The following is a 14,199-nucleotide window of genomic DNA, read 5'->3' on the forward strand; positions in this document are numbered from 1 at the left end:
TGGGGAAGAAAGGAACCATCGAGGACGGGCGCGGAAGAGGCTTCATCGACGGGACTGTGTAGGGCGATGCCGCTCTTCCTTGTGAGCAAGGCCTTGGCTTTGGCGTTCAGACGATAGCAGCGCCGCCCACACCACGTGTGACGTCCGGGGATTTTAGTAGGCTACGGTACCCAAAACCTTGCCCCCATCGCTTGACAGACTGCACATCACGCAGTGGCTCCTTCTACCTATCCCCTCACCTCTTAGTAACTCTCACCGCATTTCCGCGCCCACTGTGTGTACGGGCGTCGGCTCTGCACGCCAACATGCTCGTCATTATAGTGCGGAGCTGCTGGCCGCCAATGAATCGCAACTAAACCCTACACATGGAGGGAAGATCCTCTCATCATAAATTTCCAGAATATGACGACCCATCGTTAGCTTCCGCTCACACTAGCTTAGACTTGAGTAGTTTGCACGAATTTTGCTCTTGCGAATCTGCACCAGTAATCGGGTCATCCAAGTCCGGCTGCATATAGCGTGACCGTCGTATATCTTCATCAAAAACTACGGAAACTCACCGTATATCTCACAATGTCTTCGACGGCTGCCAAGGGTCATACGCAAGGCGGTCTGTTGAGAAGCAACCATCCTAACCTGACGTGCCCGGGTACCCACCTGTCCGTGACTCGTCCAACTTTCAACCTCATATTAGCTAATCCGCGGCCCCTCTGCTATCTGCCTGCAATAATCTCTGGTAACACAGTGTCGCTAGCCGTTGGTCGCTGGAGCACGTTGTACAATGCTACAACATCACTCGACGGGATTTGAGCTGCTTGGCAGGGTTTTACGAAAAAAAGGGCCGAAAAGTGTATCGTGTGGCGATTGCAAATACAGTACGTGAATATGCTCATTGCTGAATGGTTCACTGTCAGCCAGACCGATCTTACAACTGCCGAGAGTTCCGGGGCCGGTCTAGTCTCTGGTCGGCGTGTACAACATGAACTACTTCTACTTGTATCATTTCATGCTTTTATCACGCTTTCTGCACGAGTCTCTTTTGGGCAAATGCACTACTATATTTGAAATGGTATCAATGAGCGTCGCGTACAGGAACAAAGTCATAATTCATAACTACATCATCAACTCAACCTCTCGGCTTATCGAGTCCAGGTGCCTCCAATTCTGCCGAAAAGGACTGCTGTCCCAGCGGTGGGCTGTGCAGTTCTGCTACAAGAGGTTGCGTATTCATCTGCGCATATTTTATTTGGTCCATCCTGAACACAACAATTAGCTTGCACGTCCGAGCCAAATCTACTCTCCAATAAGTAACACTTACTGTTGTTGCGACATCCCACTAGCACTACTCATCATACTCATATGACCTTGTTGCAGTCCAGGACTCGACCAGCCAGACGGATATTGCTCCCCTACACTGTGCTGGCCATACTGCGGTGGCGAGCTGAAACCATAGTCTGGACGGTGTCCTAGCGGCGGTGTGGCGTAACCCGGAGCTGGTGACGGGAACCCTGGCGATGCAAGTCCTCCATGGCCGTAGCTAGAGCCGCCGTACTGTTGGCTCATGTTTGGGTCATGGTTGTTCGTGGCGTCTTGTCGCTTGATGACCTCCTTGAGTGACTTGGATCGACCGACAAAGAAGAAGAGAGCGGCGCAGATTGCTAAGAAGGCCACGCCACCAACTGCTATGCCAACTATGGCGCCGGTCGACAGGGTGTGGCCTCCATCATTGCCTCCGCTGTTTGGTGTCGAGGTCCCAGTTGAGGTGGGCGCGTTGGACAGCGTTGATGTTGCTTCAGCAGGAATTGGCTGACCGGGTGCTACTTGAAAGTCTGCTGCGGCCGCCGCATGAACTTGCGATGCCAGGGTTTGCGTAGAATTCGGATTGATGACGCCGACCATGTGCTGCTTCAAACATGAGTCCGGTGCTGCGCAGTAGAAGAAGATAGGTTCTGTCGAGTTGATCGTAACGTTGAAGTATGTGAGCTAAAGACTTGTTAGTATATCCGTCATGTCTTCTCACCTGGAGACAAACCTCGTTTGTGTTGTTCACCCACTGCGTCTCCGACCAGAAGCCAACCTTGTCTTTCCCAGTGTACTCATACGGCACGCATGCTGATCCGAACTCTGCCCTCGCAACCGAATGATCCCGTGGATAGAACTCCCATTTCACAATGTCGCCGACTGAGACGTTGTGAAGTTCTGGTGGGTCGAACTTGAAGCCTCCGGAGCCAGCTTTGATGGTATAGACTGTGGGCTCACCCGAAGACGTTGGTGTTGCGCTTGAAGACTCCACTGACTCCGAAGCTGTGGGCGTTGGCGATACTGACCGAAGGGCTGATGAAACATAATCTTGTGCGGCGGCGAATTGAGGGAGGATATGGCTAACAGCGAGTGTTGCTGCTAGCCCTGCAGACCATGAGCTTATCATCGCGATAATGGTGTGAAAATTAGGCAAGTACAATAGCAAGATCCAGTATCCGCGTAAAGCTCGTGATCTCTCCAATTAACCCAGGACTTTGGTATCGGTAAAATAGCAATATAATGCTAGCTAAGAGTGGGCAATAGAAGGCTTGAGGAAGGAAATAGAGTGAGATCAACCCAGCAAGCTGACCGACAACCTTAAGTCACTCTATCGCTCATCTTGCCCAAAACCCAATACCGCTATTTTCAGCCCCCACAGCCGCAGATGCGGATAGCGGACCAGGCGATAGGCCACCTTCCTGTATCTACCATCATAAGCAGTCTTTGTTCGTCTCCTTTCACCAATCAATACAATCGAAGGTGCTGATCTAGCAGGCGCGCCCTTGTCCAGGCGCACTTGAGGCGTACAGCCATGGCAGCTGGATGCTGGTGCATTCGCCAGCGAGGCGGACCATCAGCAAGTCAGCAGGGAATAAGAAAGACGGTTGAGGGGTCGAATATGTGTAACGGTAGCTAGCGCTGATGCTGCTCCACGAGTACTTGGGCTATTTCCGTGACACCTCTTCTTCGACCGCGCCGCCCAGTACGCGACTATTGACAATCTCTTTTCAACCTGATCGCGAGGAGTGTGTTATGTTGGCCAAGGCCGCGTAGCAACTCTATTTTCCGGTGTTTACTTGACGATTTGCGCTGTTCGCAGCTGCCATGCCGTCTAAATCTTGCTTGTGCACGAGCTGGCAGATAGTGGAGCGCAGCTGAGTTGTCGTCAAGGAATGAGCATCGAGCATTTGAGCCGCCAACCTCGAGTAAGCTTAGTGCTGGTCAGGAACCCGGGACGGTCCACTTGGCGCATGTATGGCTTGAGCACAGCATGCTGATTGAGGATGGCCATGCGCTGCGCGTGCGGAGCAATTGCTATGGTGGGGAGGATGCCAGGCGTAGGACTCGGTTTGGCTCATAGCGGCTGGCGTCATGATTAGCTGCTTTGCAAACGAAGCGTACCGAACATCCTGAAGCGGATGCTTGTACCGAGGTTTTGCATCGCATCAGCGAAGCTATCAATAAGGCTTTCATTCATCATTCTGGTTATTATCGGAACGTATGATTTCGAGGCGCAGCCCGCCTCTAGAAGATGGGTATTATCGATATCTACAGTTCAAAAAATCCAACGCGCGTACTCAACACATGAAAGATCAGACATCGCTTCCATCGTACAGGCAAAAAGAGATGCTAATTACGCCAAAGCGCGCGCGGATACCGACATATCGCAGAAACGCCAGGCCATGCAATGAATACGATTGATGCCACAAATATCGCTATCCAGCGACGAACGCAAGGCAGCTCATGGAGGCGGCCTTTTCATGGGACTCCTTGAACCCGGACTCTTCGCGCTGAACAATCCCATCTGTGGCATCTTAGGGCTCTTGAGTAGATTCGCGGCACCTTCTTGTCTCGTCGCAGGGTCGAAACGTTTGGGTGTTTGTGACGCACTTGGAAAGGGTGGGCTTCGCAGTCCGGCAGCCATGTTCTGCGGTCCTTCATCAGTACGGCTGGACAAGTCATTCATCTCTTCGAACTCGCTCTTCTTTTCCAGAAGCAGAGTTTGCACCTCCTCCAAGTGCTGCTCAAGCATGTCGTCTAGACCATCCTTGGGTGATTGGATAAGATTGCCAAGCTTCTTGCGCATCTTGCGTTGACGACTTGGATTCCAAACGAAGTGACTGTTCTTCACAAAGATCATGGAGTGCTGCGGATATCAGCTGGCGTCACGGTGCGAGTTTCGACCGTACTTACTGAGTAGTACCAACTTGATATCGTGTCATCTGTCGCTCGTTTTATCGACTGAATGGTTGTTTCTCCCACAAATCCAATCAAGCATTCGACCGGACTATCAGGTTCGGTGCAGTTTTCTGTCTGATCAGTAGCTGAACTGCACACACAATCTGCACGAAACTCGAGGCATGCTTACCATTGTGACTGAGTAGATCGACGAGTCCAAGATATGCATCGCCGATACCCATGAAAAACACTTGGGTCGCGTCGTTTGGTCTATGGTGACGTCAACAACTGGTTGAAAGCACGATCAAGGCAGCTTACTCAATGTAGTTCTCCCACAGATACGCTGCGAGCTCGCGTGTTTGTTGTGCTCGAACTGCGGAATCCTCGGATCTCATGTAGCCGATGATTGACTGGAGCCATTAGCAGGCTGTCACGAAATAAGCATATAAAAATCTCACGTCTTCTACTGTAACGACTTTCGGAATGTTGACATCAATGACCTGGAAGTCATTGTTGATGGCCCAGTCAATATACCTCTTCGTGACATCAGTCTTCATCCAAAGTCAGCGATTACACAGTGCCAGACTGCAACGGTACTCACGAGCCATGTGTTGTGTAACTCTCTCTTGCCAGTTACCGGATCGGAATGGTCGTGAAAGCCCGGTGGGTCGTGGAAGATCACGAGGAGAGGATGTCGCTCCATGAAGTTTGGTCTGTAGTGTTTCAGTATCTGTAATTGGCGAAAGGGCCGATGAACTTACGTAGCGATAACATTGTGCTCGAAAGTCTGCGCCAACCCTGATTTGTTGATTTGAAGTGGAGGAAGGGGAACCATCGAGTGCTCTGAAGACAGTCGTTGGCTCTGCCATTCGCGGATGACCTCGTGCAATCGAAATGTGTCTTTGTAGCCGGGGTCGGTTTTGTCCAGATGTTTGGGGTAGAGCGATTTCCAGTACTTGGAGTGCTGGCGTTTCACGTTCTCGACAACGTAGACTGCACTATCCTTCGGAGCTGGGAGGTCATCGTTCAATCGATCTGGAGGCTCCAACATGAGTACTCTCGTTACTGCTAGCGCTGAGCGCGCTATTGATCTCAGATTGTAACCGCCTTCAAGGCACACTACGATCTTCCCTTTTGCGAGTCGCATAAGCATGTGCGTCATGTGACCGTAACACGCGGGAGTGACGAAACAACCGCCCAGTAGATCCCCTTCGGCTGCATCGAAACCAGCCGAGACTATAACAAGATCTGGATCGAACTCAGTAGCAATGGGCATGACGATTTCTTGAAAAGCATAGAGATATTCTGAGTCGCCCATGCCGTGTTCAGCCCACGGAATGTTCACGTTCTTTCCTTCACCAAGACCTTCACCACAATAGTCGAGATTGCCATCCTTCAGGTTGGGATAGAAGTTTCCGTCTTTGTAGACATGCAGAGATATGTAGAGTACGTTCGGATCGTCGTAAAAGGCGTGCTGAATGCCATTACCGTGATGTACATCCCAGTCCAGGATCAAGACCTTACGGCAGGTCTCTGGGTAATCATTTTGACACACGCGAGTGGCTATGGGGACGTTGTTGAAAATGCAGAATCCAGAAGGCTGATTGGTCTCCGCATGATGTCCGGGAGGACGAATAATGGCGATTGCATTGCGCACAGTTCCTTGCACGACCGCTTTGCAGGCCTCGATAGCACCACCAGCCGCGAGCTTGGCGCAGTCATAAGTCGCATGGTTGAAGTAGATCGAGTCACGACTGTCAGCCTGAAGCTTCAAATCTTCTTCAGTCATGTCTAGTAGGAAGATTAGCCATGACCTTTTTATGCAGTTGTAAACTCACTCTGCAATGACTCCACGAATGCGTAATGCTCTGCCGTATGTATAAGGAGAATCTCTGGTCTCGTAGCAAAGCGCGTCATGATCCTCCAGCACTTGTCTTCTTGATCTCCATCCATATCGCCAGTTTCCACAAGACCAGCTTCCCTGAGCTCTTCATAGATGGAGTGAATGCGACGCGGATCCTCGGGATGGATATCATCGATTAGATTCATATCAGGGAGCTCTGCGTGGAAGCGCATACGAGAATCATAAACCAGGCCAGTTTTCTTGGTCGCGTACGGAAGAAGCGACGATCTTGGTTTTGGGGGTATGCGAACCTGTGGACTTGAGCGCCGAACAGGAGTGGGACGCGACATGCTCATTTTATCTGACCAACCACTCGGTGACTTCGTTGTTTGATGCGACCCGGGCTGGCTTTGTATGGTGCTAGGTTGCAGGAATGAGGTATTCTTTGACGGACTGTGAAAGGGCAATTGCTCTCTCTTGGACAATTGCGGTCCTCTGATGTTGTGAAAAAGCTCGGACGGGTCTACGGTATCTGGTACATGATCACCATTAGGCTCCGTCGAAGTAACGATGGTGTCTTCCCCCATGTCATAGTCCTCGTCGTCCATGACTATGTATATGGGTAAAGCGGGCGTAGTACGCCTCGCTTAGTGGTCACAGGCTGGGAACTATACATGGTCGTTAGCGACAAGACTGACACACGTGATGGTCATATGGCCTGGATGAGTTGATCCTATGACTTCGGGAAGGTAGGCTGAACGAAGGATGACATGGTATTTTACTCTGAGTCTAATCGCATAGATAGGGAGAAATTCGCAAAATGTGCTAGAAAACGGGTATGCTGGGGAAACGGAAAGTACTTTGAGTATCGGCAATCTGGTATACGAACATGCATGATTGATGCGAAGGAAGTGCCATGAATACTTCAAGACACCTTTCGATAATGGTAAGATTGAACGCACTTACTGATGAAATCGCTACCGCATTGAGCTAGGTATGCTGCAGACGCAACGTATTGCCGATAATTTGGCACAAGGTGGCGGAAGTAAGTCGCACTTCGCCGCCGCTGCAGGGTGAAGGCACCAAGTCTGGTAAGTTATACGCTAGGCATACAATTGGAAATTTGTTTTGCTCTGTGATTTTGTAAGTAGAGTCCAATCATGCATAGACTTAATAATGTTATTGGTCGCGTCGTGTCGAAGATAGATCATGGACCGGGACGGAGTTCACCTACGTTCGCTATTTGATTGCGTAGCAAAGAAGCTGTAGTAATTGGATGTGAGTTGCAAGCAGACAACTACTTTCTGTATTCTGTAACAGTTGATGCTGAGCTTCCAAGTAGGAGATACAGTGGAGCGTAGCAATGTGAGTTCCCTACGCGGCCAAGATCCATCACATGACTAAGCAATGCCAAGGTATTTAGCGCTATCCATCGACTCTAACTTCATCATCGTTCCTATGTTGCAGGAGCAAATGATGCAGTATAGAAGCAGGTTCAGTTGTGAAGAAGACTACAGCAACTGGTAGTGTATCAGTCTCACCATCTGATTCGTAGCACAGTCGTTCCGACAATCAGCAGACCCAGGCCACGTATCTTCCCAGCACTGAATGTCGATGACACGACAATATGTAAGTGGTAGACCTTGACTACTGGGCAAATTGGAACGGTATCGCCAGGACGAGTAGACTTTAGGTCGCTCGTATTGCCCGGACAGTTTCTCAGCATGACTTCATAGTGCCGCAAAGCCGATAGTAACCACTTCGACACCCATAAATGCCGCGTTACGGAAGCCACCTAGAACACCCGTTCTTCCCCGCAAACTCTTTCGCCAGATTACGGGATGTGAACGAAAGGCCGGGAACTAAGCGGGAAAAGGGGATCCGCGTACAAGTATATGTTCGCTTTAGAGTCGTACCTCGGGAACTAGCTTGCAAAGGAGCGCTAGAAAATGCATCGACAGGGGCAGCTCCACTGTCATGCAGACGGACGACGGGAGCTCTAATGTCACTTCACGTTCACTTGATCAAAGAAGGTAGTGTTGTGACGATTATTATTCATTGATTCATGTGTAGCATAACGCATTCATGGTCAACCCCTATTTTCATCCCCGCGTTGTCCGCGCCTAGCCAATGGTAGCCCGATCTTTTTAGTCGGTCATAAAGAAGTGAACTCAGAGTTTAGGTGATGCCTGGCTCTGTCCTGACTCCTAAGCGTTGCCATCAACCTTGGCAATGTAGACCAGGAGGTCAAGGACACGGCGGGAGTAACCCCACTCGTTGTCGTACCAGGAGACAAGCTTGACGAAGTTCTTGTTCAGAGAGATACCAGCCTTGGCGTCGAAGATGGAAGAGCGGTTGTCACCGTTCAGGTCAGTGGAGACGATGTCGTCCTCAGTGTAGCCGAGGATGCCTAAACCGCGTCAGAAGGTGTGTTTAGAGTATTCGAACGTGAAAACTTACCGTTGAGTGGGCCGTCAGCAGCCTCCTTGATGGCCTGCTTAATCTCGTCGTAGGACGCAGCCTTCTCGATGCGGACAGTCAAGTCGACAACCGAGACGTTGGCGGTGGGAACACGCATAGCCATACCAGTGAGCTTGCCGTTGAGCTCGGGAATGACTTTGCCGACAGCCTTGGCGGCACCGGTGCTGCTGGGAATGATGTTCTGAGCAGCGGTACGGCCACCACGCCAGTCCTTAGCGGAGGGGCCGTCAACGACCTTTTGGGTGGCAGTGTAGGAGTGGATGGTGGTCATGAGACCCTCAATGATGGTGAACTTGTCGTGGACAACCTTGGCCAGGGGAGCAAGGCAGTTGGTTGTGCAAGAGGCGTTTGAGAGAACCTCAATGTCGGACTTGTAAGTCTCGTGGTTGACACCCATGACGAACATGGGGGCGTCAGCAGAGGGAGCAGAGATGACGACCTTCTTGGCTCCACCCTTCAAGTGAGCCTTGGCCTTCTCGGTAGTGGTGAAGACACCGGTGGACTCAACGACGTAGTAAGCGCCGGTCTCGCTCCATGGGATGTTGGCGGGGTCCTTCTCCATGTGGAAACGGATGGTCTTGCCGTTGACGGTCAGGTTGTTACCGTCAACCTTGATCTCGCCCTTGAACTGGCCGTGTGTGCTGTCATACTTGAGCATGTAGGCCTGGATGTGTTAGCCTGCAATCTGCAACCGTGGAGTAGCCCTAGCGCATCGCAAGGACTGATGTCGCGATTTGGATGGCTATGGCTATAGTTTGAGTGCTTGGGGAAGCTTACAGCGTAGTGGGGCTCGATGAAGGGGTCGTTTACGGCGACAATGTCGACGTCGTTGTGCTCGATACTGTGACATGCGGTTGGCTTTGATACAATTGAATCAATGGAGCGGGTGAAGCTTACGCATTGCGGAAGACGATACGGCCAATGCGACCGAATCCGTTGATACCAACCTGTGAGAATGTGTTAGGAGTTGTCTCCTGACCCAGCGGGGTAGTGGACGAAGAAGCTTACCTTGACAACCATGATGAACTGAGTGTAGTGCTGCGAAAGTCAATAAGCTGAGGAGGAAGCAAGGCAATTGAACTGAGCTCACTGTTTTATAGGGTACAAGCTGATGTAGAAGTGGTGCGAGACAGAGTTTTGTGTCGGGCGGAGTGTTTTGTTGGGTCTGGGCTAAGGTGGGGTGCCCAGGTGAGGGAGGGGCAAGCTAAATAGCAACCAGCTTGAGGACGTCACAGGCTTTAGTTCTTTTTCTGTAATCCGATATGCAGCGCCGCCTAGGCCCAATTACACTCTCTGCAGCCTCCCACACTTCCGGCCGGCTACCTGCTTGTTAAGCCAAGCACATTTGCATACAGCCTCGGAGGGCGCATATCGCCTTCACTCGAGGCCGCGGACTGCACCGGAGAGGGAGGCGGGCAGCTCGGGCAAAACTACTCCAAGAGTACCCTGACCGAGGCATCCGTAAATATCTCCAGACGCGTTCGTGACTGAAACGCCAAGTGCTCTGGTGATAGTGTACTTGCAGCCTCGCATAGACATTGCATACGGCTGACCGGCCATACAGGCCCGGCACGCCACGCAAGACATCACTCTATCAAAACTCTTACGAAAGAAGTATACGTGCATCTCGTAATCAGTAGGAGCACAGACTCGTAGTCAAAAACACGTCTGCGCGGGTCAGGTAGCCGTTGTCGCTCTCGTGGGCAGGATCTTTTGGTCATTCGATAAGATGAACCAAAGCGCGCGGCAGAGTCTGATCGGATCACCGGTTCGTGGGGAGGCGAGTGTTTTGTGTCACCACCGAGATTCTCTCCGCCAGGCAAAGTCGAGTATGGTTTGACATGAGGCGTGGCGTATCCGCGGCCGGCACGATGGCACTATGATGGACAGAGCTGTGTTATACAGCAGTTCTAGCACGCCACATGATCGCCAGGTGCTACGGCGATTAAACAAGGAGCTCAGGTACCTGCATATAGCAACTGAAGTAAAGGAAAGCTGGAGCTACCCGTGGACAGCTTGAGCTCGAGCTCCGAGTTCCAGATGACAATGCTAGGCCAGTGCCGGCCCCGACATGTTTGTTGTGCATCGATGCCGAGCCTCCGATCACGGGACGGGTAGACAGCAACTCGAGCGCGTCTATCAAGCAGACTTGGAAGAGAGTTTCCATTTGTGTAGGCGCTGTCAACATTTCAACGTGGCTAGAAGATATGCAGACTACCTTGATATGCGTTTTGGTTCTTTGCAACACTGATCTACCCCGCGCTTGAGGGAATTTGCGAGCGTTCTGTTCCAGGTTACACACTCGCTCGGGATCCCAAGAAGGAGAGTGAAGCGAACGCGTGGAAGCTATATAGTTCAACCAAAGCCTTTTGATGCACTCGAGTCAGCATATCCATAGCTCCTCGTCTTATCTCTTGCGATGTTCATCATGCGGTCTGGCATCACACCCGAACAGAGCGAGCGAGCCGTCCAATGAACGACATGCTCCAATTGTACTCATAGCAGCTCTATTTTGACCATTGGACTATGTTGACCTCATAGTGACTCTCAGATTGAATTCGAATGAGGCTCTCACCTCGCACGATAGATGGCTATCCCGGCCAATGAGAGGCTCAGCGTTAGGTGAATTGGAGCGCTCGGACCACACAAGACTGATCGTTCCACCACCTTGGCGTTCCTCTCGCAACCACATTTTGCAAGACAGCTCTCCTGGCCCACCATCGACTCCATCACCACCACGATCCATTGGCAGCTGTAGGACCCTTGACGGGAAGCTTCTCCCTTTCTTTTCCATTTTTCGACACTCTCCACTCCACCCGCCGCTATGCTGCGCTCATCCATTGCCCGGGCTTCAAGCTCGGCTGCCGCCATGTCATCGACCGCGACCCGCACCGCTCTCCCCAGAGCTGCCCCGGTAGCCTGCCAGCTTCAGCAATCCCGCCAGGCCCACGCCATCTCCAACCCAACCCTCGCCAACATCGAGAAGCGATGGGAGGACATGCCCCCTCAGGAGCAGGCCGATCTGTGGATGACGCTTAGGGACCGCATGAAGACCGACTGGAAGGAGTTGACCATGCAGGAGAAGAAGGCTGGTGCGTACAATTCCATCCGGCGCATTTGCGTGCTGCGAGAGCTCGTATGACGTATCTTGTGTTTTGATCGAGGTACCCGAGCTAGCCCGCGGCATCTGGTGCGCCTACGCGAGGTCATCGCGACGAACCGGAAAATTATCCATACGAACATTACGCTGACAACATCCTCTACATACAGCCTACTACATTGCCTTTGGTCCCCACGGTCCCCGCCGACCCCCTCCTCCGGATGAGGGCCGCAACGTCTTCCTCCTCTCCTCTGCCGTCATTTTCGGTGCCTTTGCCGTGTTCGCTTTCTCGCGCATGTTTGCCAGCCCCATTCGACCCCGCACCATGACAAAGGAATGGCAAGAGGCCACCGAGGAGTACCTGAAGGTGCGTAGCTCCGACGCTGTTGTCAAGGCCCCAAATATCTGTATTGGTACTAACACATCACAGTCGCAAGGATCCGAGCCCATCACTGGCTACAAGGGAATGATGGTACAGAGCAAGTCCGAGAAGGACCTGCCAGCCAGGGAGAAGCTCAACGACGAGTAAAGAGCCCGAATAGAAGCGTCGCAGCAATTACCATACCAATACCGATACCACATTTTTCTTGGGTCAAGTTTCCGTTTGGTACTGTCTGTGTCACATACAACAAGATCGAAAGCGTTACGAGCGGCTGCCGATCGGCCATTGTCATAATAGTCCTCATTGTACAGAAATCTAGAGGCTTTTCGCGTTTACCTAACGGTCCCCCACTTCGGTCATGTGCAAGAAGCACACTGTACGATTTACACAACTCTCAAATCAAGGCGCTCTACCCTCGTCACGTCAGATTCTACCTCGGTAGTAGAGTGATAGCTAACTAAGTGCAAGTGCATGGACTAACAAGCTCGATATCACGTAGGTCTCCCAATTGCCTTGAATGCAGTTAACCGCACTTCACATTCCTATGGATGAGATTGAACTGGTTTCGTCATATATGCTGGATGAGAAACGGGCCTCCCACTGTCTTCATTGACCGATTTATGAGATGAAATGCCTACCCCTATCTCTCAACTATCTCTCAACTAAGTCACTATGGATCTCTCCAAGTCCAGCACTTTCTGTAGTAGCCAATTCTCAGTACACAGCCACCTACACACTCGTCATCATAGCGGATTTCGGCGCAATAGCACACACGGCAAAGCAACGATCAGCGAACATAGATGTCGGGTAATGTGCGCGGCAATTCAGGGAGGAGCAGATGAGAGACTAGTGGATCATTGGGAGTAATTACAACACGTCACGATACTGCCATGCGGAGTGAGATCATGGATTGTGGCAGTATGAAACCGTACCTTGACTAACATGGGTATATGCGCAGAAATCGTGTTGCGAAGATGTTCTGTTACACAGCTGACGATAGTGGTACAAGGCATACATGCCCACATCCGCGGCCGAGGGTAGTCTTTGCAGCACAGATATAAGAAGTGTCAGCTTGGTAATAGCATTCTTTTCAGATCAAAGAACAGACCGCGGCCGCGCTTACTTGTTAGTACCAGGCTTACTTTCAGTCAGCAGAGTCGATGAACTGGAAGAATGATCCCTCGCCGTGTTACTAATGCAAAATTTCAATCTTGACGTCGACATTTGTCACTGATAATAAATACCACAATTTCAAACCCCTTGGGGTCTAGATGGGAGTCATCAAAGGTCTTCGTATGGCCGGAACTTCATCATTTGACTTTTATCGAGATTTACAACGGCAAGTCGTGTTGATATAATCATTGCATTTGGTATCCTTTGCTCAGTCTATCCAAGGTACTATCTTACATGCCGCTCGCGAGGAAGTTCGTTCAGCCGTGTGACTTGTGCTCGCAGTTTTTGATACCTATGTATGCATTCGAAGCTTCTCGTACGCTTGGAATGCATTCGTATCGATGACAATACAATTATCTGCTACAAACTGTGTTTGGATGATGATTCATGCTCTCGACTCGAATAAATAAAGGTTAACCGCAAGATCCGTCTTTGGAAAAGACGGTGTGGTTTGTATTCAAACAGTTGTCCGTAGACATGGTGCTTCAGGAGAATCGCTGGTCTGGAATATAGTTAGTGATTTCTAGATGGAGCGCTTGTATCATGGTTCCCCATCATCCGGTATGTTATACGCGAGATAATTCCACGTGTTCTTAGTAAATGAGGTGCTTTTCTGTTTATCTGATCTGATTTCTCATACTCAGTAGTACATTTATCGGTAGTATTCAAAGTTTATTCTTTCTATCAACAACAAATTAGCTAAAACTGGTATTCATCTATAGCTTGATTATACCGCGATTCTGGCAATTAACACTTCTGGGTTCGAAAAGCACGAAAGCAATAAGAGGGTTCATGAGTTCAAGGATGATAGGGATACAGCATACATGCGTTAGCTACTGATATACCTCCAGCCAAACCGGAGACGGCCCTCCGACTTCTCGGTCTTCGACATGTATTGCAAGTTGTAAGTATGCCACTCCAGTTCTTCTCGAATGTCGGCACCTTGCTGCTGTAGTTCAGTGTTTCCCCTTGTGGGGTTGGAAGCCCTTTTCCCAACTCAGTGGGAAGGACTATGATAAT

The 14,199-nt window shown here is 50.7% G+C and overlaps 4 protein-coding genes across 4 annotated transcripts; 1 reads left to right on the forward strand and 3 right to left on the reverse strand.

Annotated features, from left to right (window-relative positions):
- Window positions 1-1,126: 1,126 nt before the first annotated feature.
- ALTATR162_LOCUS3355 (uncharacterized protein) lies at window positions 1,127-2,428 on the reverse strand (the record flags this gene model as incomplete). The annotated part of the gene is made up of 3 exons (XM_043310961.1): window positions 1,127-1,256; window positions 1,319-1,983; window positions 2,033-2,428. The coding sequence occupies 3 exons, from the start codon at window positions 2,426-2,428 to the stop codon at window positions 1,127-1,129; spliced, it is 1,191 nt and encodes a 396-aa protein (XP_043166896.1).
- A 1,335-nt stretch (window positions 2,429-3,763) lies between these two features.
- Window positions 3,764-6,651, reverse strand: ALTATR162_LOCUS3356 (uncharacterized protein; the record flags this gene model as incomplete). The annotated part of the gene is made up of 8 exons (XM_043310962.1): window positions 3,764-4,168; window positions 4,216-4,331; window positions 4,391-4,470; window positions 4,519-4,610; window positions 4,659-4,751; window positions 4,802-4,913; window positions 4,962-5,991; window positions 6,039-6,651. 8 exons carry the CDS (start codon window positions 6,649-6,651, stop codon window positions 3,764-3,766), a joined length of 2,541 nt encoding a protein of 846 aa, XP_043166897.1.
- Window positions 6,652-8,250: 1,599 nt separating this feature from the next.
- Window positions 8,251-10,150, reverse strand: ALTATR162_LOCUS3357 (uncharacterized protein; the record flags this gene model as incomplete). The annotated part of the gene is made up of 7 exons (XM_043310963.1): window positions 8,251-8,453; window positions 8,504-9,188; window positions 9,302-9,365; window positions 9,422-9,471; window positions 9,533-9,562; window positions 9,615-9,694; window positions 10,132-10,150. The coding sequence occupies 7 exons, from the start codon at window positions 10,148-10,150 to the stop codon at window positions 8,251-8,253; spliced, it is 1,131 nt and encodes a 376-aa protein (XP_043166898.1).
- A 1,198-nt stretch (window positions 10,151-11,348) lies between these two features.
- On the forward strand, window positions 11,349-12,153 carry ALTATR162_LOCUS3358 (uncharacterized protein; the record flags this gene model as incomplete). Its single annotated transcript, XM_043310964.1, has 3 exons — window positions 11,349-11,616; window positions 11,795-11,991; window positions 12,055-12,153. The coding sequence occupies 3 exons, from the start codon at window positions 11,349-11,351 to the stop codon at window positions 12,151-12,153; spliced, it is 564 nt and encodes a 187-aa protein (XP_043166899.1).
- Window positions 12,154-14,199: the final 2,046 nt, after the last annotated feature.

The sequence above is a fragment of the Alternaria atra genome (assembly GCF_907166805.1).
Source record: "Alternaria atra isolate CS162 genome assembly, contig: 22, whole genome shotgun sequence".
In the NCBI taxonomy this organism is placed as follows: Eukaryota; Fungi; Ascomycota; class Dothideomycetes; order Pleosporales; family Pleosporaceae; genus Alternaria; species Alternaria atra.